Below are 24,892 nucleotides of genomic sequence, written 5' to 3' on the forward strand. Positions count from 1 at the left end.
ATAGCTTTCATTTTAGTGGGCAGTGGATTGAAAGTCAATGAGCAAAGTGACAGTTTTCTCTTATTTCATCTCTTGTTGTTTACAGAAAAAAAGTCATAAGAGAAGATCTGTTAAGTGCAAAACTTTATGACTTGAAGATGATGTGTAGTAAGTGACTTTTTATTTATGTGTTCTGCCTTTTTTGTTTCTTATTTTAATGCTTGAGCCAAAGTTCTTACTATTTTGGCTTAGAAAATAGTCGTGCACAGAACTCTACTGAGCTCTACATGTTATATTCAGTCCTACATAAACTGCTTTCATGGAGTCATTTATACTGTTCCCTGCCCTTTTTTTTTTATGCTCACCTTGGAGGGAGAGAAGGGGAGAGTGGGTGTGAGTGTGTGCATGAATACTGGGAAGGAAAAGGAGAAAGACGTGTTTTCCAGTTACTTGGTAGTTAGCAACCTACGTCGTGGTCTTACTCCACTCATTAGTGCAGAAGTCCTTAGCGGAAATAAGATAAAATACCTCGTGGGCCAATAACTGTAAGCAGTAACAAGGGAAGTCTGTGACAGTGAGAAGTTAATTCACAGTTCCAGAGGTAGTTGTGGCTTGGCTTTTAGCCACACTTTTAATTTGAAACTTTATTTGGAAATAAAGCATCTCTTATGTATTTATCTTATATGAGCTGTTAAATATGCCTGTCTTTTGTTGTTGTTTAGCATATGGTTCTCTAATACAGGAAAGCTTTGCAGCAGGACCTGAGAAAAATGGCACTGTAGTGCTTTGGGACTCCTCTTTGGAGCTCAGGCTGTTTATTCTTGTTCCAAAGAACAACTTACTATGAGCCATTTGCAGGCAGGGAGAGGTGAGCATTTATTTTCCAGGCTAGGTTGCAATAAATTTCTATTTATAGATAGAATTAATGAATTCATTGTTCTTAAAAATACATAATAATCAACTTCACTTTTTATATATTGTGAATACCAAGTTTGGTTGTTGCTTGTTTTTTTTTTTTAATTTTAATTAATAAGATCTCTCAGGTTTATAGATGTACCAGACTTACAGATTAATAAATGTCTCTCTTTGATAATTTAGTAGAGTGAAACTGTTTTAAAAGGCATTTATAATGATTAGATAAGCACTCTTCTTTAATTAAAGAACTTCAGATATCAGAACTTACTTGTTTTTCTATGTCAGTGCTGTAGATTAGCATTTCCCGCCCCTCTTTTGTTTTTTTTGGTAACTCTAGGATCTGATATGAAATTTAGTACTGAGGAAGAGTAAACGATGTTACAGGTTTTCTCTAGATAATTTGGCCTGCTCTCACTATGAGAATCCTAGTTTTAAGACTATTGTAATTTTCTTTAAGTACATATCTCCTGCCTGGACTGACTTTTAGAGAGGAACATAAGCAAATCTTAAACCTGTCACACTTCAGTCTAGTGAAGGCCATCAATAAGAGTATGATTCATTTGGATTTGAGAGTTTGTTTTATTATTCAGAATATGAAATACTAAACAAGTTTTTAGTGGATGTCCTAAGTCAGTTTAGTATTGAACAGCTAATTTTTTTCCTTCCAATTTATTGAGGTAAAATTGACATACAGCACTATATGTTCAAAGTGCACAGCATAATGATTTGACTTACATACATCACAAAGTGATTACCACAGTGAGTTTAGTGACCATCCATCATCTCATATAGATACAACATTAAAGAAATAGAAAAACATTTTTTTGCTTATGATGAGAACTCTTAGGGTTTACTCTCAACAACTTTCATGTATAATGCACAACAGTGTTAATTATATTTATCATGTACATTACATCTGTATTAATGAGTGAAGAGCTTCTAGAGAGAGAATATAGACCATGTATAAAATATCCTTAGAGATAAGAGAAGGGATATTTCATCAGTGAAATAAGAAAAGACTAAGAAAGCTTTTGGAAATTAAAAATATTATTGCAGAAATTTTAAAAACTGAACAGGAATAGAAGATGAGCTGAGAAATCTCAGAAAGTGGGGCAGAAGTCAAAGAGATAATAGGATATTAGTCCATGAGGTCCAGTACTGAATACTGAAATCTCAGAAAAGAACAACAAACGGCAAAAAGTTAACAAGAAAAGTACAAAAAAAAAAAAAAAAAAAAAAACCAAAAAACTTCCCAGAATAATAAAGTATCCAGATAAAGGAATTAACTTAATACCTAGTAAATGAAGAAAGAACTACATATACTAAGTGCATCATAAAATTCTAGAACTCTGCAGATAAGGTTTGAAGAGCTTCTAGAGAGAGAAGATAGACCATGTATAAAAGAATGTTCTGAACAACAATAGGTGGAGTAGTGGAGCCCTCCCTTGGAAGTTCTGGGGAAAATAATTACTAACCTAGAAAATTTTATTCCTTACTAAACCATCAATCAGGTGTTAGAGCAGAATAAAGACATTCTCAAATACATAAGAGCTCAGAAATACATTCTCATGCATCCTTTCTCATGATTATACTGGAGGATATGTATGCTTCACTGAATGAGAAAATAAGCAAAGGAATGATGTGAGGTTCAGAAAATGAGTTCCAACCCAGGAAGAAGATACAGGGGATTCTCAAGAGGATAGAACAGCCCCAGAATGGCAGCTGAACAGTAGCTTTTAGAGAGTTTCCCATTTAGATTGGAGCAGGACAAAGGAAAAGTATTTCCAAGAGAGTAGGGAGCAAACTTGATGAACGAGTGTATGTATGTGAGTGTATTAAGAGGACGTGTATACTTTTGTGGCAGTTAGCTAAATCAGTGATAGATAATATATGGAAAAAAGGAAAAAAGAAAACAAAGCACGTATTAACCCTAGGAAAAGCAAGAAGTTGTGCAAGAAAAGTAATCTAATTCATGATATGGTTCAGCTGTGAGTCATGTTTTTATAGTCAGAGTAATGTAATATTGCTTACATCCTGTTGACACATCAAAAGAACATTAGGGTGGAGGAGCAAGGGAGGTAGGCAGGGCAGTGGTATAAGAAACAAGTCTTTATCTTCTATAGTAAAAAAAATATAGGAAAACATCTGAAGCAAAAAATCGAGATAGAGTAGAATAAGCTTCCTTAGAAATAAAGAGGTAAATACTAGAGGACACGGCTGAAGGATTTGATGGGTGGTTTGGTGGAGCTGAAATCAAGAGTGGGGATTTCCGTGGCTTTTCTTTACAAGTCTAGAAGTGCTGTTTGACTTCTTAATGTACATGCATTACTTTGATAAAAATTAAATGAAAAGGCATATCACCGCTGTCCAAAGGATAGTTTAGGAGAGTGAACTTGTGAAGTGGTCTCCAGGAAACCGCAGTTTAGACGAATCCACCATTGGAACTGCTCAGATATTACCTGAGAGTTACCCAGAAATATGTGAAATAGCTTTTGAACTAGGTTTTCATACTTAGCATTGGCCAGAAAACTAACAGTTCTTCTCAGAGAGCATTTCATGTAGTGGTTGCTTCCTGACATAGGCTTCCAAGTGAAGGAATGCTGTGTAAACAGTACACACTCATTATAGCAGTATTGAGTGAATGGCACAACCCAGCACCCTCGGGGCATAAAAAACACTGTAGCTACAACACAGGAATTCTCGGTCTCGCTGCAGGAAATGGCTATTTCTAGGAATGTGGCAGTACCTAGCACACATTTTTATTCCTGGCTTCTTTAAGCACTTTTAAAAAATCAGTACCAACTTTGAAGTATACATTGAAGGGTAAGAATATAAGTTCCTGGAACTAAGCCAGCACCCCTCTCCCCAGTGTCAATTGACAGTTGTTACAACAGTTCTGGGTGGGACATGTGTGAAGGCTGGATAATAGCATGAAACTAAACAGCTGTTGTATGGGAACTTAAAAGGAAATTAGTGAGCTGTTAAGTAGAAAATAGGCTATTTCCCACTGGACGGACAGAAGAAACCCCGAAGACTTACGATCTTGCAATAGCAGGAAACAGGCCTCCCAGTTAGGCAGGTTGATGTATTCTGAACAAAGCTAGTAGGGCCTTTGTGAAACCAGCAGGGCTGTAGGTCGGAAGACCCATCGTCACTTGCACTGTAGACTTTTCCCAGAGATGGGAGGAAAGAGCAGTGGCAGTGCCAGCAGCGTTCACCGCAGGCAGCAAGTGTGTTGATAGATGACGGGTAGCGGTGACCGTTAACACGGGCTTGATGGTAAAGAACTAAGAGGAGGGCTCTATAAAGATGTTAACACAATTTTTGTGGTTAGCAGAAACTGTTCATCCTTTATCTTCTTAACCTAGAAATAAATTTTCAGATGGGACAGGTAAGCCAAAAAAGTGCTGTAAGCAAGACAGCCCAAAACACTGCTGTTAACAGGGAGCTGTTTTAATCAATGCTTCTACTTTTCCTAATTCTATAACGTTTGAGGAGGAGGGGAGGGTACTTTTAGTTGGTGACAATCCTTAAATGGTAATTTATAATTGACAAGGGCTGATGGCCCCTGTTCCCCTCGTCAGCTCCTGCTTGGGGTGAGTCAACAATACCCGTTGTTTAGGTCATGGCTGGAAAGGATATATTAAGTGCATTATTGATATTAAGTAATTTGTATTTATATTCTTTTTGATACAGGGTGGTTTAAGTTTGCACAAGGCACCAGAAAATATTGACTAGAACTTTAATACGTAGGTTCTGAGCGTAGCAGTTTTACTTGCTTTGCTAGTTTTCTCTACTGTGGCCTCTTACTTCCCTTGTTTCTGTGGCTCAACAAGATAAAACTAGCATTTGGAAAATTATATAAATGCAAGTACTATTATTTTAAATGCAACTTTTCTACATTTTTTAACTTTTTGTCAATATACCAGTATCGGTACTGGTTTACAATCTTTTAAAATAAAAATTAAGGCAAGATATTTTTGTGTCTTTGTACAGGAATCTCTAAAAACAGTGAAATGGAAGGAAAGAAAAATGCAGTAATAAAGACGAATAAGGTTTGTTGAAATAAAGAAAAATATGATTGTTCAGTACATGACTCTAGTGCCTCAGGTATATCAAAATACTTAAATGTTACCTGCCTGTTACGGAGGGTTTGGTTCGCTGTTTCACTAGCCTCTTTTTACTTTTCTAGCCTCGAAGATCAAATCAGTGTACAGATCGGTGCTTCAGGAATGTTTTCTCCAATCTCTTTTCTTCTAGTAGTCACACTGGAGAATCTTCTCTTAACTGTACAGCTTACTGGTTAGTATTTTCTACTTTTAACTTGTGCTTTTTATTTGTTAATTATTATATTTTTTCCTAGATATTTAAACTTGGCTCAACAAACTGTGAAAGCCCACCTTGTTTTTCATTTTTGTTTATTTTGGAAAATAAGCAAAGAAAAACCTGTTGTTTTGTGCCTCTCTCTCAGGCAATGACTGCTTATGCTAGTGGGCTTCGTTTTCATTAATAATAAAGTTGTTGTGCACAAGTTTTTTATGTGACAGAGAAGTAGGCTAATTGTTAAATGATGGGGATGGTAAAGCAGAACCTGTTCAGAGTAGATACAGTCATCTTTGAGTCCATAGTGACTGGCATAGAGATACTAATCTAAGTAGATATTTATGGAATTTGAAGATTAAGTTGGGGTTTTAAAATCACATGGAGTTGGTTGAATGAGCAGGACAGATTAAGACTGTGATTTAATTTTAGGGGTTGGCAAGTTACCAAAGAAAACAGTTACATCTGAGTAGCTTTTTGAAAAGCTGAACCATACCCATTTTTAGTTACAGTAATAACCATGCCTTCCTTTGTCTTCTTCTTTTGCATTATGCTTAGTTTCAGATGGCAAACCATCACACCTAGGATTTCTGCGGGAACTTTGGTTCATGGGACAGCAATGGTGTTGCTTTGTTCTCTCAATAATAAGCGTTAGTCTGAACTGACTTTTGGAAATTCTGTCACTTAAGATAGAAATTCAAGTGTTATTTTTATGAATCAGATAAATGCAGTTTTGATTTGTAATATAAAAATTTTAGTTACTTTAGGGATGAGTTCATGTTGAAAGTGTTTAAATTAAAAACTTTTTTATGTGATTTATAATGCTAGATAAGAAAACTTCCAGTATTCATGATGTAACCCAAATTGTTACTCAGCACTTAAATTTTTGGAATTCTGATGAGGGTCTAAAATTTATCTTTTAGTACAGAATTTATAGAAGTCAATGAAATCGGTGCATTGATTAGGCAGAAGAGAGAGGAACTGGAATTGTCGTGGTTTCCTGATGCGTCACCTGGAGTTGGAAGGTAAAAGGTTGCTGAAGTGTTTTCGTGCCCGCGTGCAGTGCAAGGGGTCCTTAATAGTGAAGGGCAGAGGTGTCATGTTCAGTGGTCATGTTTCTAAGCACGTTTTGTTCAAATTAAACTTTGGTGTTTCCAATGCTTAATGAAAAGCCCTTATTTAAAGAACCCCTTGAAAAGTAAAGAATCTTTTCTTTATTGTTTAATAAATGTAGATATTTGATTCATTTAAAAGGGAGAGCACCTAAATGATAAGACTCATTATTAGTAATAGCTTTCAGATCTTTCATCCTTCCTCTTTTTTTTTTCGTCCATTCCCACCTTCCCTGTGTGCTGTTAGCTGGAGCACTGCTTTTATCATAACACGTACCCTCTCCAAAATGTTCTTGAAATGTTTGATCAAGTCCGTGGTCTGCCCTGGAATTCATGATTTCCTATACTGTAGCTTTTTTCTTAGTTTAAGTCCTAAAGCTGTTACTTAGCACATTGCTAGGTACATGATGCATGTTTAAATCAAGCTGCTATGTAAAGATCAAGGTCCTTGCCAGAATTTTATATTCATCCCTACAACATACTGAAACTTTTATATATCACTGTAATACAGTTTTGCATAGGGTCTTCACCCTCTAGGAATGACAGTGAAAATAAGTAAGTAAAACTAGAAAGTCCCAGATACGTATACTGTGAAATCTTTTCTTAGAGTTACACGTTTTTGTACACGTGCAGTTGCACATTGTTCTTCAAGCTTCTTTCCTCCTACTCCAGAATCTCACCTTGGACTGGATGAGATAGTCTTTTGTTAGGAGAACTGAACTGAGCAAATATGAATCAAAGAAAGAAGCAGCTGAGCGTGGATTAGGTGTGAGTGCAGAAACGCTGGGGTCTTAGGAAGTCCGTAGGGACCCTGGGAACTTTGACGAGCCCTCATCCTGAGATTGAGGGCTTTTAGTAGTAGAATCAGGTGTGTTTTTCTCCTTTTAAAAAATGTATTTATTTTGATATTTTTGGCCCTGATCTATGTTATAAAACGTAGAGAAACCTATCCAAAAATGTGATACCATCTGTGATACGCTGTGCTTCAAAATCCCAGTGATACAGTTTTACTCTCAGTTTTGTTGAGTGTTTATTTACGTATGGACTGACTCCCCTTCGACTTCGCTGATTTCTATAAAACCTTGATTTGATTAACTTGACTAAATTATCTCTTTGGTTGCCTGGAAATAGAGTAGGGTGCAAGGTCCTGAAGGTGCTTTCTGGGGTGGTGGAAATGTTCTGTATCTTGTTTGGGTTGTGGTTATACAGGTATGTACATTGGTCAGAAGTCATCACACTGTGCACTTAAAATCTGTTTCATTTGGGTATTTTATTTATCTGTACTTTTTAGTATCCAAATTAATATTTTTTAGAATGGTGGAAAAAAAGAAAAGCTAAAAAGATTCTTGACAAAATACTGCATTAACTTATTTAAATGAGAAACAATTATTATACATTAAGTCACCCTTGCTCTCCCTTTGCTATTAATTTATTGAAAAACATGCTTTTAAGAGGTTTTTTTGTTTGTTTTTGTATTTTGCAGCCAATTGGTAGCTACTTTTGAACAATGAGTAACCTTGGATGTACATTCTTAGCTGTTTGGCAAAAAATAATTTAAGTACTTTATATTTTAATGTTACTAACCTGATTTAGAAAATTAATACTTTTAAGTTGATGGTTTTATTTTTTAAACCATTTAAACAGAAATGTCTTTATTTTGTTTTGATTTTTCAGAATTGGTTTTATACCCTGGAATATTGGAACAGAAGTCCTTCCTCTCATCTCTTCTGTGTTGCCAAGAACTATTTTCCCAACAAGTACCATATCTTTAGAAAACTTTGGTAAAGCTTTTGAAATTTTTTCTAGTTTTAAAAATATTAGCTTCTTTCAGTCTCATAAAAAGTATGTGTTGATGACTTAGAAAAGCCGTAAACTAAGGTATAGGTAGTAAGTCCTAGATATTTCTGTAAATATTTGTATAGTAACCTGATTTTAAAATTGTTCCAACTAGAAAATTACAACTTCACATCTTTGAGGAACTGATTAGAAGTCCCCCTTCTGTTTAGGGCTTCAGTGTCTAAACCACAGATCTTTAAAAGTAACATACATTAGTTATAAACAAATAACTTGAGTCTTTACTATCTGTAGCTTGTTGTCTCTTGCTTTTGCCCAGGTAATAGCAATTCATAAAGCAAATGGCAGTTACCAGACCAAACATGTTTTCTTTTTTTTTCCCCTGTAAAATTGTCCATATGGATTCAAATCTTGTGGTAACTCATTTCATTAGCATTAAGAAGATATTACTCAGATGTTAGTAGCTATGCATTTATTTGTAATTTGATTCACAAGCATATTTTGTTTCACCCTGTTATAGATGTCTGTTTTATGCTAAAATAAGCTGAAGCCGAACTATTACCATTTATTGAAACATGCACTTACTTTTTACTTCTTTTTGAAACATGTGTTCTTAGGCACTTCTTGTCAGGGGTGTGCATTAGCACACACACAAGAAGGGGAAGAGAAGAAGCAGACTTCCGGTACCTCAAACACCAGAGGCTCAAGACGGAAACCTGCAGCAACAGCTCCTACGAGGAGATCGACACGTAGCACGAGAGCTGAACCAGTCAGTCAGTCTCAGAGATCCCCAGTATCAAATAGTTCTGGGTGTGATCCCCCAGATGACAGTAATCCCTCTGTAAGTGTTTCCTCTTCAGCCGGGTCAGAAAAGCAAACAAGACAGGCTCCCAAACGGAAGTCCATAAGAAGAGGGAGAAAACTACCTTTACTGAAAAAGAAACCTCGGAGCTCTGTACCTCCCCCTGAAAAATCATCTTCCAGTGATTCAGCAGATGAGGAAGTAGCAGGATCTGACGTACCACCTGTGTTAGAGACAGAGCACCAGTCTGACGGAGAAAGCAGTAACACTGTGCAGATGAATGTAGAAAATGAGCCTGCTGATGGCTTGAGAAGTTGCAGTGAGCCATTAGAAGGAAGTGCGGAATGTCCTGAGACCCAAGGTACAGAGGAAAGAGGGGAATCTTCATATTCTGAGTCTGGTACCCAGGATCCTCCCGTGCTCGCTGGACAGGAGGAGGAAGATCAAAAAGTTGAGAATACAGGTATAAAGGCTAATGTTCTATGTCTGGAAAGTGAGATTTCTAAAAATATTTCTGAAAAAGGGGGTGATCCATCGGAAAATCAAGACCAAATAGCTGGACCTTCAGAATCAGAGGTAAAAGCGGATACGTGTACAGATCCCCCTCCAAGTGATTCTACGTATTCAGGGTCTGAAACTGAGGGACACCAGCCTAGATCGAGCCTGGGTGAGCTACCTGAGAATGCACAGGCAGTGGTCAGTGAAGAAAAAGTTGTGGAGCGTCCTGTCGTAGAAATTATTGATCCTAAAGATTCCACAGTAAAAACAGAACAGCTTGTTGACAGCCCCAAATCGGAATCTTCTGAGGGTGGAATTACACACACGGTGGACAGAGAACCTGCTGGAAGCTCCGAGGTTCATCTGCTGGCGCATGTGGAAGATGAAGGTGCAGAAACAACTGCAGCGTGCGGTACTTCAGGGAATGAAATTTCCAACAGTATTCAAGACTCTGAAAATAATTTATTAAAAAATAATCTTAACACCAAATTAGACAAGTCTTTAGAAGAAATGACTGAATCTCTGGTTGAACATCCCAGATCTACAGAATTGCCTAAAACACACGTTGAACAGATTCAGAAGCGTTTTGGTGAGGACAATAATGAAATGATACCTATGGAATGTGATTCATTTTGCAGTGACCAGAATGAATCTGAAATTGAGCCATCTGTAACTGCTGATGCTAAACAGTGGAATGAAAAGTCTGTAGAGCACAGTTTCCCAAAGAATAGGTCGTCTTCTGATCCTGCAAATGAAAAGGTTGAAACTGTATCTCAACCGTCTGAAAGCCCTTTAGATACGATAGATAAAGTCAGAAAGCCTCGTACTAGAAGATCGAGATTTCATTCTCCATCTACAACATGGTCTCCCAGCAAAGACACTGCACGAGAAAAGAAGCGGTCTCAGTCTCCATCTCCCAAACGAGAAACTGGAAAAGACAGCAGGAAGTCTCGATCACCATCTCCCAAGAAGGAACCTGCAAGAGGACGGAGAAAATCTCGTTCTCAGTCTCCAAAAAAGGACAGTGCGAGAGAGAGGAGGCGATCTCAGTCTCGATCTCCAAAAAGAGAGAGCACCAGGGAAGGCAAAAGGTCTGAATCACTCTCCCCCAAAAGAGACACCTCTAGAGAGAACAGAAGATCTCAGTCAAGAGTGAAGGATTCCTCCCCAAGAGAAAAATCCAGGTCCCGGAGCAGAGAAAGAGAAAGTGACAGAGATGGGCCAAGGAGAGATCGAGACCGAGAAAGGAGAACCAGAAGGTGGTCTCGGTCCAGATCACGTTCTCGGTCACCCTCGAGATCTAGAACAAAAAGTAAGAGTTCATCATTTGGTAGAAATGACAGAGACAGTTATTCTCCTCGATGGAAGGAAAGATGGTCAAATGATGGTTGGAGATGTCCACGAGGAAATGATCGATACAGAAAGAATGACCCAGAGAAACAGAATGAAAATACAAGGAAAGAAAAAAATGACATCAGTTCAGATGCTGATGATTCAAATTCTGCTGACAAACGTAGAAATGACTGTCCCAGTTGGGTAACAGAAAAAATAAATTCTGGGCCTGATCCGAGGACCAGAAATCCAGAAAAGTTAAAAGAGTCTCATTGGGAAGAAAACAGAAGTGAAAATTCAGGGAATTCTTGGAATAAAAACTTTGGTTCGGGTTGGATGTCTAACCGTGGTAGAGGGAACCGCGGCAGAGGCACGTACAGAGGTGGCTTTGCCTACACAGATCAGAATGAAAACAGGTGGCAGAACCGAAAACCCCTCTCAGGGAATTCAAATAGTTCAGGGAATGACTCTTTCAAGTTTGCGGAACAGCAGCCCTATAAACGGAAAAGTGAGCAAGAGTTCTCATTTGATACACCGGCCGATAGATCCGGGTGGACATCTGCGTCTAGTTGGGCCGTGAGAAAGACTCTGCCAGCAGATGTACAGAACTATTACTCACGGCGAGGGAGGAATTCTTCAGGTCCGCAGTCTGGATGGATGAGACAAGAAGAGGAAACAACCGAGCAGGGTAACATACTGTGTTTATTTATCAACACTGTTTTATTAGAAGAGAGATTATAAATTGACTACCCTATTTGTATGAATTGAAATGATCCCTATTTATAGTTTCATGTTAAACTGAACACCAGTTATTTACAAGTCATGTTGTGTTATGTAAATAAACTTTCTCTTTTTCACCCCACCTCTGCCCCAAACCTTGCCAAAGACCTAAGTATTTTAAATACAGTTTGCTCCAGTAGAAGAATCTGGGATACACCTGTGCAGGACTTAAATTCTACTTCATTTATTTCAGATGTGTACACTTGAATTTTTTTTGATCATTGTTCTCCTATAAATAAGTCACTTTGCTAAAAAAGATTTTCTTTCCTTGACTCAAGAACTTTGCAAGAAAAAAGCTGTTGAAGATTTTTAAAGTGATTAACCTTCTAATTTAGTAATCTAATTAAATTTTATAGGATTATTTCTTTTCCTAGTAAGTTTCTCGAGCTATTGATTCTTTGCTAATGTTTAACGATGTTATAATCCGAAGTTACTCTTAAAAATAATTTTAGTTGAATGTTTTCTTTTAGTTCGAAAATTAGCCCACATTATTTAGGAATGAAAGAAGTAAACTGAGTAATTGGATATTGGCTTGGGTGTTCTGAGTCTGTTAATTGCTATTCAATTTACTATCATCAGTGGTTCTTTGCTTCTCTGTCCAAAGAAGTTTGTAACATGATTTTTTTCATAAGCCTTTTTTTCTTTTGATAGATTCTAACCTAAAAGACCAAACAAACCAACAAGGTGATGGTTCTCAGCTACCTATAAATATGATGCAACCACAAATGAATGTAATGCAGCAACAGATGAATGCACAACAACACCAGCCTATGAATATCTTCCCATATCCAGTGGGTGTTCATGCCCCTCTGATGAACATCCAGCGCAGTCCATTCAGCATTCACCCTCAGCTACCCTTGCATCTGCACACGGGAGTGCCTCTCATGCAGGTAGCTGCTCCTACCAGTGTATCTCAGGGACTACCACCACCGCCACCCCCCTCCCCCACCATCCCAGCAAGTCGGCTACATTGCTTCACAGCCAGATGGAAAGCAGCTGCAGGTATGTTTTTAGCAACTCAAGTTTCACCAACATAGCTGTTGTAAAACCTTTAGCTGTTCAGGACAGATGTTCTAGAAAGGGCTTCCTGGCATTTATACACAATGGCTTATTTGATTAGGTTTGCTTCATAACCCCTCTTTCAGTGTCCTTCCCCAAACCTCCCACCCCCAAATAAGAAAATGAGCTGAATGCATGTTATCAAATCTAAGCTACATATATTGCTATTAACAGATATCCAGTTTTTTTGTTGTTATTTTTGTTTTTTTCTGGTTGGATCAAGAAGACCAAAATTATGAGCCAAACTAGAATTGAGTGGTGGATGCTTTAAAAAATTTTCCCAGATTTTTAGACTTTTTAGGGGGTGGGAACTTATGATTAAATACTGTGATAAAGCTTGTATTGTGCTGCTCGGACAAACACCAGATAAAGCTGGTCATTACCCGTTACTGTCTGTGCTTCGTTTTTACCAACTTGCCATGCTAAAAAGGAAGAAGTGCCTCTGAGGCATACAGAAAATCTGATTAATATTTGTGAACATTGTGTTTGCTGATAGTTTCATGTCTACATCTCAGAAATTGTAGGAATCCTGGCAGCAAGATATAGTTGGAACAGCAGGGGAACTGGGGAGCTTACATCTTTTTTTGAAATCAGCACACTGCAAGCCATTTCACTTCGCTGTCTTATTTTCCTCCATCTTTAAAGTGGGGCACTTACTTTCAAGAGTCTTGTAGGAAGATACCACTATTTAAATATTGCTCTTCTTCCTGTTGTTTTTAGTATTACTATCAGAACATTACAATACATATATAATTTAAAAGTCATCAATGATATATTTAAATGAGGCTCTGGTTAAGAATGTTACTCATTTTTCTTCAGAGTCCTTTAGACATAAATGACCTGAAATATGCATTTCTCTTATTGAATTGCTTTGATTTTTTCTTTTTAATGTTATTTCTAATAGGTGACTAAAAGACTTCTATTGAGTGCAAGTAATTCATTAATTCATGATAACTCTCTAAAACAGGGTATTCCTAGTGCTCCTCATGTAAGTAATAACATGAGTACACCAGTCTTGCCTGCTCCGACAGCAGCCCCCGGAAATGCGGGAACAGTTCAGGGACCAAGTTCTGGTAATACTTCGTCATCAAGTCACAGCAAAGCTTCTAATGCTGCTGTAAAATTGGCAGAAAGCAAAGTAAGTGTTACAGTGGAAGCCAGCGCAGATAGCTCGAAGACAGACAAGGCAAGTTCAAAGTTGAGAGCAACCTACATAATTCTGTATATGATAAAGATGAAAAATAACTTTCTATGTGTAAGTGGTGAAGGGAATTTATTGTTGGTAGTCTTAAATTCCAATATTATTTAAAGGATTCTGTCTAAATATGTTGGTGCCCATGGAGTTACTGGTAATATTTCATAATTATTTTTATAAATGTTTGATATGTATTAGTAAAGAACTATTTTGTATTTATGACACTAACATTTTTAATGATTTCTTACAATAATGTAAATGTGCAATGTTTTCAGTTTTATATTTTTAAAGAAATTTTTTTTTAAGTATGTGATTGGGCAAATAATAATTATCATTTTCCTCTTATCAGAAATTGCAAATTCAAGAAAAGGCAGCACAGGAGGTAAAACTGGCCATTAAGCCATTTTATCAAAATAAAGATATCACCAAGGAGGAGTATAAAGAGATTGTACGGAAAGCAGTAGATAAAGTAAGTCCCAGCTTTAGTGGAGTTATGTACGTATTATTCTGAACCATCCCTTTTAATAAAGGAATGCTTAATTAAGTCTAAATAAAATGGAGGTAGCTTCTACTAATTCTTGTCTGGGTTTTTACCTTTTGAATAAGTTCATATGCGATATGAAACTTGTAAAAACGTCTGGTTATCTCTTTGGGGTTTGTTTTTTACAAAGCTTTCTACTTGCTTTAATCCCTTTACATATGAAAAAAAAAAAACCCTCCTTTTTTTTTTTATAGGTCTGTCATAGTAAGAGTGGAGAAGTAAATTCTACTAAAGTGGCCAATCTGGTTAAAGCCTATGTAGATAAATACAAGTATTCACGGAAAGGAAGCCAGAAGAAGACTCTGGAAGAACCTGTGTCCACAGATAAGAACCTGGGCTGAAGTGGGGAGCACTCAGAGGACACTGTCAGGACACCTGCCAAGTGCAATTCAACATGGACCTGCAACTGAAGATCATACGTAACTGTGATTGAAATCTGGTTTTGATAAAATTATTTTTTTTAATGTAGGATATAATGTTTTGTTCTAAATAAATACAGTTCTGCACCGCAACTTCTATATCTTTTCCTCTCCCCTCCACCCTCCTGCAAAATAAAAGCAAATTCAAGGGGAAGTAGAGAGGTGAGAGGAATGTGTGTTTTTACCTGGACTGTGTTACGTTGTGGATGCTGGAAGATGTACAGCGTTCTGACTGAGCAGTGAAGTGCATGGATCAGGAACTTCTGGTGCACTCACTGGCTTTGGAAGAGATGTGTATAATACATTTATTCTGTCAGGCTAAAAATAAAGTGATCTTTATGATTTTTTCTCTATAGAAAGATAAATAATTATTACCATGAAAGATATTTCTAATACAGAACATACCAATTGCAGGGTTCCTAATATGTATTTTTAAAGCACACCTCTGAATAAATTGCTTAGATAGAAAATAAATTATCACATGGGTAAAATTCAGTGTTCAGAACTTCAGAACACTGTTCACCTATTGTATCACCAAATAAAGGTTATGCTGCTTGTTTTTCTTTTGTGCCTTTTTTTCCCCCAGTTGAGATGAAGCAATTTGATTTGCTAGATTTACAACGTTGGCAGTCTAAGCTCTGTTGAATTTAGAAAACCTGTTTGGAAAAGGTGTTGATTTTGTAAAAATTATGTTCTTCCATAATACCTTCCGCACATCAGAGATGGTAAATTATTTGTGCCAGGCGGAGAATTGCTGTTAAGTAGCGATCCTCCCTTCCTTGGGACTAAGGTAGAATTACGACATCTGCTTCAGTGGCTTCCAGGTTGTTGCTCACCTGTCCAGTCACGGATGAAATTCTTTTCGCACTTGAGACATCTCCAAATGCTTTACAATGAATAGTGTTAATTTGGTGGCCATGTGGTGGCCATTAACCATGTTGCAAAATTGTAGACATTAAATACCTGCGTTTTGGGGAAGGAGAGGAATTAAACAATGGAATGGTTAGGCTTTCAGGGACGAGTGGTTTGGTGGTTTTTTTTAAGTACTAGAATATGTTAGTTTTTATTGAAGGTAAGTTTAAAATGTTATAGCCTCAGTATTTTAATTGGTATCTTGGAAGAAAAATGAGTTATCTCCATGATAAATTGTGTTTCATTCCGGTAACAGATTTCAGTAGATACCAAATAACTGGTAAAGCTATTCCGGTAAGATGTTAATGGCTCAAAGATAGATATATGCCTCGGTGAGGCGGACTGACCCTATACTAGCGAAGTAGGGAGAGCAGTGTTCTGTAGGACTGTGCTTTTACGAAGGGAAGATGCTCTGTTTCTCAATTTTATGTGTATACTACTTTCCTGGTGCTAGCTTTGATAGGCGAATTTTGAAGTGTTGGCCCCAATAATGATTGTGCTAATTCATAATCTTTATTAGATTATGAGTGTAATCCCAAAAAGTGTTAGAAATATTTCCAGGCAGTTTTTGATCTTTATTCTGCATTTCTGGGCATTTGTAATATGGTATTCTACTGATTTATATATATTTTTAATTAAAGTTTGTGTTTAGATTATGATGGGGAAAGAATTTTGGAAGTATATTTCTTCTAATAAAATATTAAGACAGTGTTTTAATATCAGCACACCCCTCCTCATTTGTTTCAGTTTGAAACTCTAGAAACAGTTGTGTGAACTTTGAGTCGATTTTGAGTTAAAGCTGATTCACACTTGGAAAATTTTGTAGCAAATTGCCCAAGTTGACTAATCACACAATACATGATTTTTGTACATTTTCTTTCAGTGACATTTGGGAGTTGGGTGACAGTTTAAAATATGCTTTATACATTTAGCTTGTGCAAACGTATTTTAAAGTTTTGAAGAAAAACTGGGTGGCGTGGTCAGGAGTTAAAAGTCTCACATCTTTGGTAGCAATCTCATGCATTAATTCCACCTTTTTTCAATAACAGGTGTGTACTCCATATCTGATTGGGGTACTGGTTAGACCGACTGCATTTGAAACAGCTAATAAAGAATGTTACTGGACTAGAATCAAACTTATAACACTTTGAAGTATTTAAGAATATTAGAAAGTGCATGCTTTATGTTAAAAAAAATAACATTGCTTTTTAATATTCCCCATTCTTGCTTTTTTCAGAAATTTACATTAATTTTTGCATGTGCACAGACATAAGAACATTTTGTGGGATTACAGATTTATTATTTATGAAGATTCAGTATTAACTTGATCTTTGAAACCTTGATCCCTTTAACTTACTAGTCACATTGACTGATGTTTTAGGCTATAGTGATGCCTAGAATTTTGAGACTAAAATTAGTTACTTGTTATTTTAACATTCCAAGACTGTAGTGATTTTTTCTTCCTGGTAATTACCACATTTTTCCCATTATCTTCCTTCAAATGGCCACAGTGTGTACTGCTTGAATGTTCCATCTAAAAGATGGAGCTTCAGAGGAACAGTGGTTGCCCCGTGGTCCACGAGACGTTGTTTGTGGTATGAGGACGGAGTGCTGTCTACTGAAACCATACTCTTAAACAGATATGTCATCTGTACTATTTTCTAATAAATTCTTTTGATAAGTGAAGCAGTGTCTTTAACATTTTATTATTAAGATTCCTGGGAAATGGTGACTTTTACCTCACAACTCTTTTTAAACATGTGTTGCAGTGTGTCTTGGATTTGTACCAAAGTAGCTACTAGCGTAGTTACATCAATGTGCACATTGTAAGGCAAGCTTAGAGCTGGCTATAAGCATGTATTTTAATGGTGTTTTTTCATAATTACATAATCATTGAGGAAATTAGAAAAACTTAGTAAATTTAAAAATGTGTAAGAGGGAAGAAAAACAAAAGGAGAAAAATCACCTGTAATCCTATCATGTAAAGGTAACTTAACACTGAACACTGCACATAACTTGTAACTTTTCACTTAATGATGTATGGAGATGTTTCCATTTTAATAAAATTATTTGGCAGCATGACCTTTAATAGCTATATAATACTTTATTACACAGATACGCCATTACCCGAAACAGTCCTCTAATGTTGGATATTAAGTTGTTTTTGCTAATATAAATAGGAAATTAGTAATATGTAAATTGTGGTAAATGACTGATGTAAGCATCTTTATACATAAATTGTGCCCATCTTCAGATTATTTCCTGGGGATTGTTTCCTAGAAGTAGAATATCTTAATTAGTTTTTACTTCCCAGTAAAATTTTTTAAGATGTGATTATATACATACCTGAAGTATAATTTTTAAAAATTCAATTATACTTAGTGTAAAACTTACTTTCCTAAGATGATTTTTGTATGCAGAGAGAACCATCAGAAAGTTCTGTTTGTTTTTCCCAAACTCTTCAGTGCACTTACAAGAAAGCTTTTTAAGTCTCTGGGAAAATAGCAGGTTTCACAGAGCTTTTCCCCCAGCACGTGAATTACATTCTGTAACGTGTTCTGCATCTCTAGTCCCCTTAATAAACTGAACACATACTCTATTTTATAAGGGCTACATCGTTTTCCTCTGTTGATGGACATGTAAGTTATGTGCAAGTTATGGCTATCAGAAACTGTTTTTATGAACACCCTGTGTGACTTATCTCTGAATCTTTGTGTATCCAAGGTTACACTGAATTTCAGGAAATAGACATTTTTATTTTGGACAGATGTTGCCAAATTGCTCTCTGAGAGGAATGTACTGACTTACAGTCCCTCCACGGTGCCTGAGCTTACAGGTTACCTTTAGTTCCACCTTTAATGTCGTGACTGAGAATCTAAGATTGTTCTTGTTTTTAGGATCTTAATGAACATTGATTTCATCAAACTGCACACTTACTATGTGTCAGGAGTTCTGGATTCTTCACATATTCCCAGGTTTAATCGTACCACAGCTTTCTAAAATAATGTAATAGTATATTAAGTTTGTACTACATGCCAGGCACTCTGTCAGACATGTGTTACCTTATTTGATCTATGAAACTAATTCTAATTAGTTCTAATCTTTGTTCTACTGATGAGGAAACTGAGACGCATAAAGCATGAACTGTTTACCTAGTTACACGGCTACGGAGAGACAGGCGGGGCTCGCACCGAGGATCGGTCCTGCCAGCGTCCGAGCTTGACTTGGGGTGATGTGTACTCGCTGATGTGCCCCCACATGTCCCACGTGGGAGTGATGCTGAAGTAGAGGGAGGAGCGTGGCGGGAGCACAGAAGAGGACACAGCTGCCTGGGCTGCGGTGTCTGTCCTGTGTCTAAACGAGGCCTCCTCTTGGTGCCTCTCTGCTGGCGCCCCATATATCCCACTGGGAGGTACTGAACCTTTCTTTAACCATCTCTCATGACTCCTTTGCTGTTCTTGTCGCATCTCCATTTTCTCAAGCAGGTGCTGTTTCCCCTCCATCAAGTCTTCCTTTGCAATAAAATCCAACTTCGTTAGTTCCCAGCGCTGTTGCCATCTGACCTCTTGTAACGGCCTGTACCCACCAGCTCATCTGAGACGGCACAGACTGACCTTCCAACAGCGCGGCCGTGGGCACGGTCCCCACCGTCCACTCACCACGCAGCGCCGCCGGCGTGTGTGCCGACTAGGGGCGCGGGAGCAGGACCGAGCGGCTGGCGCCGCCGGGAGCGTGGGGGCGGGGCGGGCTGTGCGCGCGCATCGCTGCTGGGAGCGGCGGAGGGCGGCCGGGGCTCCGGGAAGCTGCCGTGGGACCTGAGATGGTCCCCGGGAGAGGGACCTCTAAACCGAGAGCCAAAAGGTGAGCAAGAACTAGGCAGAGAAAGGCGGATCTGGCAGGGGGAATGCAAAGAGGTCTGTAGCCAGAGAACATGGCAACTGTAAGCCTAGAATGTCTGAATGAAGATTAGAGGAGGGTATTTAAGGCACTAGTACCAAAAAAAAAAAAAAAAGCTTTTGAAAGCTCTTAAGCAGGAGGTGTTTGGCATTGATGAAATATGCATTTAAAAGATTTCTCAGAGTCTTTCAATGGCTCAATAAAAGTAGTTAATAAACATTAAACACTATAAGGGTTCAACCTTACAGTTAAACAATGTTATGAATTTCTTTTATCAAACTGAAAACATGTTTTAATTCTGGCAAGAGTACAGCTCAACCCTAGTACTAGAGGGAAGGCATCTGTACAGATTTTCTCAACGGCAGTTTGAAAGTCAGTATAAAGACCCTTAAAAGGGCCACATACTCCCCATAATCACATAAATACACTGGCCCACGTGGTCCTTCCTGGTATCTAATAGTGGCAAGTTGGAGGAGGCTGGTAAATACTTCAGTCATGTGAAGATAGTTTGCAGTTCTTTCAAATGTTTTCAGGGGAAAAAACAGAACATTAAATGGAGAAAAAGAGGGCAAGATAATATTTCAACTTCATTTTTTAAAAAAAGCAAAGAATATTTTTAAAAATATGCTTTTTCTGAGGAGCAGAGGATTTTTCTTTTTCTTTGTGCTATTCTTTGACTTCCAAGTTCCCTACTTGACCAAGAGCTATATGATCAGAAAAAAAAGACATTTTTAAGAAACTGCTTGGGGAGAGAGGGTCGGGGAAGGCGCTGGAGACTTTGCTCTGGGCTTGCGAGCTGCCAGCTTCCCACTTGAACCCGCCTACGGTCTCAGCGTGAGAACCTGGCTGTGACAGATTCTTGAAGGCTCCGCAGGGAGGAGCGCAGCCCCCTCTGGGGGCTGATGGGTGCCAGTCTGTAAGTAACATCCGCTGGCTTTACAGGCTGAGACACCGTTAGTCATAGGCAAGTGGACCTCTGAAACCATGGCTAGCTTGAGCATACTGCCCCCAGATCCTGGAGCACTAGCGAAAGTAACTCACTGTGGTGGAGAGCAGGGGTCTTGGCTTTAAAGCTTACAAACTAGGCCCAACTTTGTGACCTTGATCATGTTTCTTCTCTGAGCCAGAGTGGCCCCTAAAAGGGGCAACTACCTCCCTACCTTGAGTGAGACAATAAATATGAATGTCGAACTTTCCTATTTACTTGGAGAACTTCTGCCCTTATGATCCGAACTGGTTTTCCCACCATCTCCTCTTGGATAATAATGGAAATACAACTTACTTGTCCAATGGTTTGCAAGCCAGCTGCATATTTAGGGTGGCAGATAGAGCTTGAAAAATGGCAGGACCCAGGCTCACCCCAGACCAATTTAATCAGTCTGAGTTGGGATAGTTTAAAGCCTCCCCAGGTGGAGGTGACTGTGCAGTCAAGAAGCAAACCACTGTGTGACTTTTTCAGGTCCCTGCAGATCACAGCGCTTCTGTTAGGGCAACATGATTAATTCGATCACAGCTTGTCTGAAACTGTTAGCTTCGGCCCCTGCTCTCAGAAGCAGCAGCAGCACCTGAGAGTTTGCCAGTCTGTACCCACCTTTTCTGTTCTTTTTTTAAAGATGACATGATGAGGTTTACAGAAACTTTAAAGAAGCAACCAATTATTAGAAAAAAGTGAAATTAGCAACAAGGACCTACTGTCTAGCACAGGAAACTATATTCAGCTTCTGGTGATGAGCCATAATGGAAAATACGTGTATGTATATATGTAAATGTGCAACTGAATTGCCTTGTTGTACACCTGAAACTAACGCAAGTCAACTCCACTTCAATAAAAAATAATTTTTTAAAAACGTTCCCACACAAGTCTGTAAAAAAAAAAAGTAAGTTTAGAAAATTTCCTGATTAGAGCCCAACATAGAGAAATCAGCTATATTTCTACATATTAATAACTGAAAAATTAAATTTGAAAAAAATTTATAATAGCACCAGAAAGACCAAATACATGGAATAAATCTAGTGAAAGATGCCGAGGACCACTCTAGTGAACATGACCTGTGTTACTGAGAGAAAGTAAAGAAAACCTTACTAGATGCAGGGATGCACTGTGTTCAATATGATGACACTGTTAGGTTCAAATTCTCCTTCACCTCATTTTCAAGCTCTAATCTACCACGTTCTCTGGAGTTTAGATCCCGCCAAGTAGAGACGAGATCTGGGGCATTCCTGGGGTGCTCACACGGCTCCGGGGTGCAGTCAGCCTGCCCTAGGACTGCATGTCAGGAAGGTCAGGCTGTGCATGCTTCATTCAGCAGATTTTCATTTACACACTTGCCTAATTGAATTACAGACACTTCTAAAATTATCACTGTAACACGGCTTCACCATCATTTCCAGAAGCCTTTTTCTTTGACGCTGTATTCAAAGCTGATGGTATGTCCCCCTCAGCTCTAGCAAGTAGTTTTGATTTCCCGTCACAGCAGCGGTGGCCAACAGTGAGTGCTTCTGACGGACGCTGTGCTGATATTAGATTTACTTCCCCCAACTTTCCTAACAACCCTGACGGTAGTCCTGTTATGAACCTCATTTTACACCTGAAGACATGAGGATGAGGTCAAGTTACTGACCCAAGATCACTCAGCCGGTTAGTGGGAGTCAGACCTCACAGACGGGCCGGAGTCCACAGCCTCTGCCCACAGCCTCACAGACCTGCGTCTGGGCTCATCACGAGGTCTGCCCAGCAGACGTGCCCCAACCCTTACTCCTCCTCACTCAACCCACCTCGGCAGCTGGGCCCGGAAGCAGCTCGCCCATGTTTCTCTTTCCATTGCCCCCCGTCCCCCGCCCAGGACCGTCTCATACTTACTCATCTAGTCCACTCTTAACAGCCACCTGGTCACCCCAGCTAGTCTCAGTTCATCCTTCAGACTCCAATTAATTACTTAATTCAACTAATACTAATTGAATTCTTGACCTGAGCAATGTCATTCCCGTAAGCCATATTTGCCAACAAACTTTTTTTTACAAGCAGAACTTCTTCAAAGTCTTAAAACAACTAAAACAAGTGGGACTGGGTCTTCACCAGGCTGTGGTGAAGGCAGCACACCTGCCAAGCCATCCTCCTGCCCATGCCCCCAACTCAGCTTCCTTTGAGGCATCTCTTGATAGACCAAAAATGGTCTGTATTTGTATCCAAGATTTGCAAACTCTTGTGGATTGCTCTGTGGCAGTATCTTACCAGACGACTGCATACAATTCCACAGCCAAATAAATGCTCAACAGAAATGCATGTCCAGGTGCACTAAGAATTAAGGATAAGAATTTTCATAGCATCATTTGAAATAGTCCCAAACTGGAAACAACCCAAATGCCATCAATGTTGGAATACTATTCAGCAATGAAAATGAAGCTATTCTGGCTACTTGCAACAATACAGATGAATCTTACAATCAAGTTGAATGAAAGATGACAGAAATGAATATGATCCACTATTATATCTCTGCATTAAAAATTAGACAAAATTATATCATAGCATTTAGTGATTGAAAAAACTTTAAAGAAAAGGGATTGTTTGGGGGTAGGATAAATTAGGAGTTTGGGATTAACATATACACTTTATTACATATAAAATAAACAACAAAGACCTACCGTATAGCACGGGGAACTGTATTCAATATCTTGTAGAAACCTCAAACGGAAAAGAATCTGAAAAAGAATATATATATGTGTGTATAACAATCACTTTACTGTACACCTGAAACTACAACATTGTAAATCAACTATACTTCAATAAAAAAATTTTTTTTAATTTTAAGGGAGTCATCGCCTTTTAAGTCAGGATAGTAGTCTCTGATGTGGGGGAGAGACGACCCTGTGATTGGGATGGGAAAAAAAGCCTGGGAGAGGAGGACACCAAGTCTACTTCTTGATCTGGGCATTGGTTACACAGGGATTACAGTAATAAAGCCCTACTTTTTAATTTCATGTACTTTGTTATATGTGGTATTACCTTTCACAATAAAAATTTGTAAAACAAAAAAAAAAAATCAAGGGTAGCAATTAACTCAAAGCCATCGTTTAGATTTTTGATAGACAAATCTACCACTCTCCATCCCTTCCTTTCCTTCAATCTAGTGTCAGTGGGGAAAAAAAATCCATGAATTTGGAGGGGCAGGGAATCCCACTGAAAGAACAATTATGCATCACATAAAATATACTTCTGTTTGGAACCAGAAATACAGAGCAACAAATATGCAAGAGAGTGAAGTTATTGTGTGAAACACTTGTGCTTTCTGTATTAGACTGGGGCAGACTTCAGGTCCCTTTTTTCACTGTTACTATTTTAATATATCATGCCACTTACCAAAGCACAACTCAGAAAGTTGCCTGTTCCCAGGCAACTGCCTTGCAAGCGTGAATTTGTTGAAACGGTCAACCTGAAAATTAGGCTAGTGTTACCTTTCGCAGTTTGCCTGTGAACAAGGCATAATATCTGATAATTCAAGTCAATAAATCCTCTGTAAAGCAAAGGCTAAACGCTTTCCTCGTGAGCTTAGGGATTCTGGAACCCTCTCAACCAAATGCGGTTCAGCCCGTGTTTCCAGACCACACTGCGGGGAGCCTTTACCTGGTGGCCAAGCCATCCTCAGCTCAGCACCGCCTAACTCCCTTGCTCCTCCCCGGAGTTCTGCTGAGCGCTGTTTCTCCGCATTTTGTGTGTGGGGACTGTTTAATGGCTTTGAGCTCTTACCAGCTGTTAAACCCCTGCACTAGTTCATCTGTAACGTCCTCTCTTCCTGATCACTGTCAAGTATCTACAGGCCCTCACAGCCTCAAATTAAAAGGCACTTTTCTTTCTCCGCAAGCCCTTCCCACTTGCCGTCCCCGCCCACCAATCAAATGAAGCCAATCACGTGATTAAACTCCCAAAACACTTCACAGTATTTTCTTACGGCCCTTGTTTTACCTTTTCTCTTTCATTACTACCCGGTCAAAGCGACCCACGCGTCGAGGGCCAGGTGCCCCACGTGGTGGCTCCCGCGGCTGCGCTCTGGCTTCTGAAAAAGAGCAACATGCTTCTTGGTTGCGCGTTTGGTGCTTTAGTCACAGGGATTAAGATCAGGACAGAAGTCACTTATCCAAAACATTCTCATTTTAAAAATCATTTTTATTGTCATTTTATGGTTAAAAAAACATACATGGCATGACTATAAAGTAATGAGACAAGCTGTCACGTGTGGCTTGTTACCGAGTCTCATTAGTATATAGTCACATCCTGTCTCAAGCTTGGAAGAAAAATATGCCTTGGCTATATGATTATCAATTTTTTTTTTTACTTAAAAT

At 38.6% G+C, this 24,892-nt stretch overlaps 1 protein-coding gene across 1 annotated transcript in view; it reads left to right on the forward strand.

The window, feature by feature from the left end:
- SCAF11 (SR-related CTD associated factor 11) overlaps positions 1-17,740 on the forward strand; it is a 57,858-nt gene extending 40,118 nt beyond the window's left edge. The window contains 11 exon segments of the mRNA XM_032493260.1: positions 86-147; positions 4,891-4,949; positions 5,087-5,196; positions 6,138-6,239; positions 8,001-8,107; positions 8,738-11,440; positions 12,184-12,467; positions 12,469-12,534; positions 13,559-13,777; positions 14,136-14,255; positions 14,522-17,740. Of these exon segments, the coding sequence (XP_032349151.1) occupies positions 86-147; positions 4,891-4,949; positions 5,087-5,196; positions 6,138-6,239; positions 8,001-8,107; positions 8,738-11,440; positions 12,184-12,467; positions 12,469-12,534; positions 13,559-13,777; positions 14,136-14,255; positions 14,522-14,668 (3,979 nt within the window). The 3' untranslated portion in view covers positions 14,669-17,740.
- The last annotated feature ends 7,152 nt before the right edge of the window (positions 17,741-24,892 follow it).

Source organism: Camelus ferus, chromosome 12, assembly GCF_009834535.1.
Source record: "Camelus ferus isolate YT-003-E chromosome 12, BCGSAC_Cfer_1.0, whole genome shotgun sequence".
Classification (NCBI taxonomy): Eukaryota; Metazoa; Chordata; class Mammalia; order Artiodactyla; family Camelidae; genus Camelus; species Camelus ferus.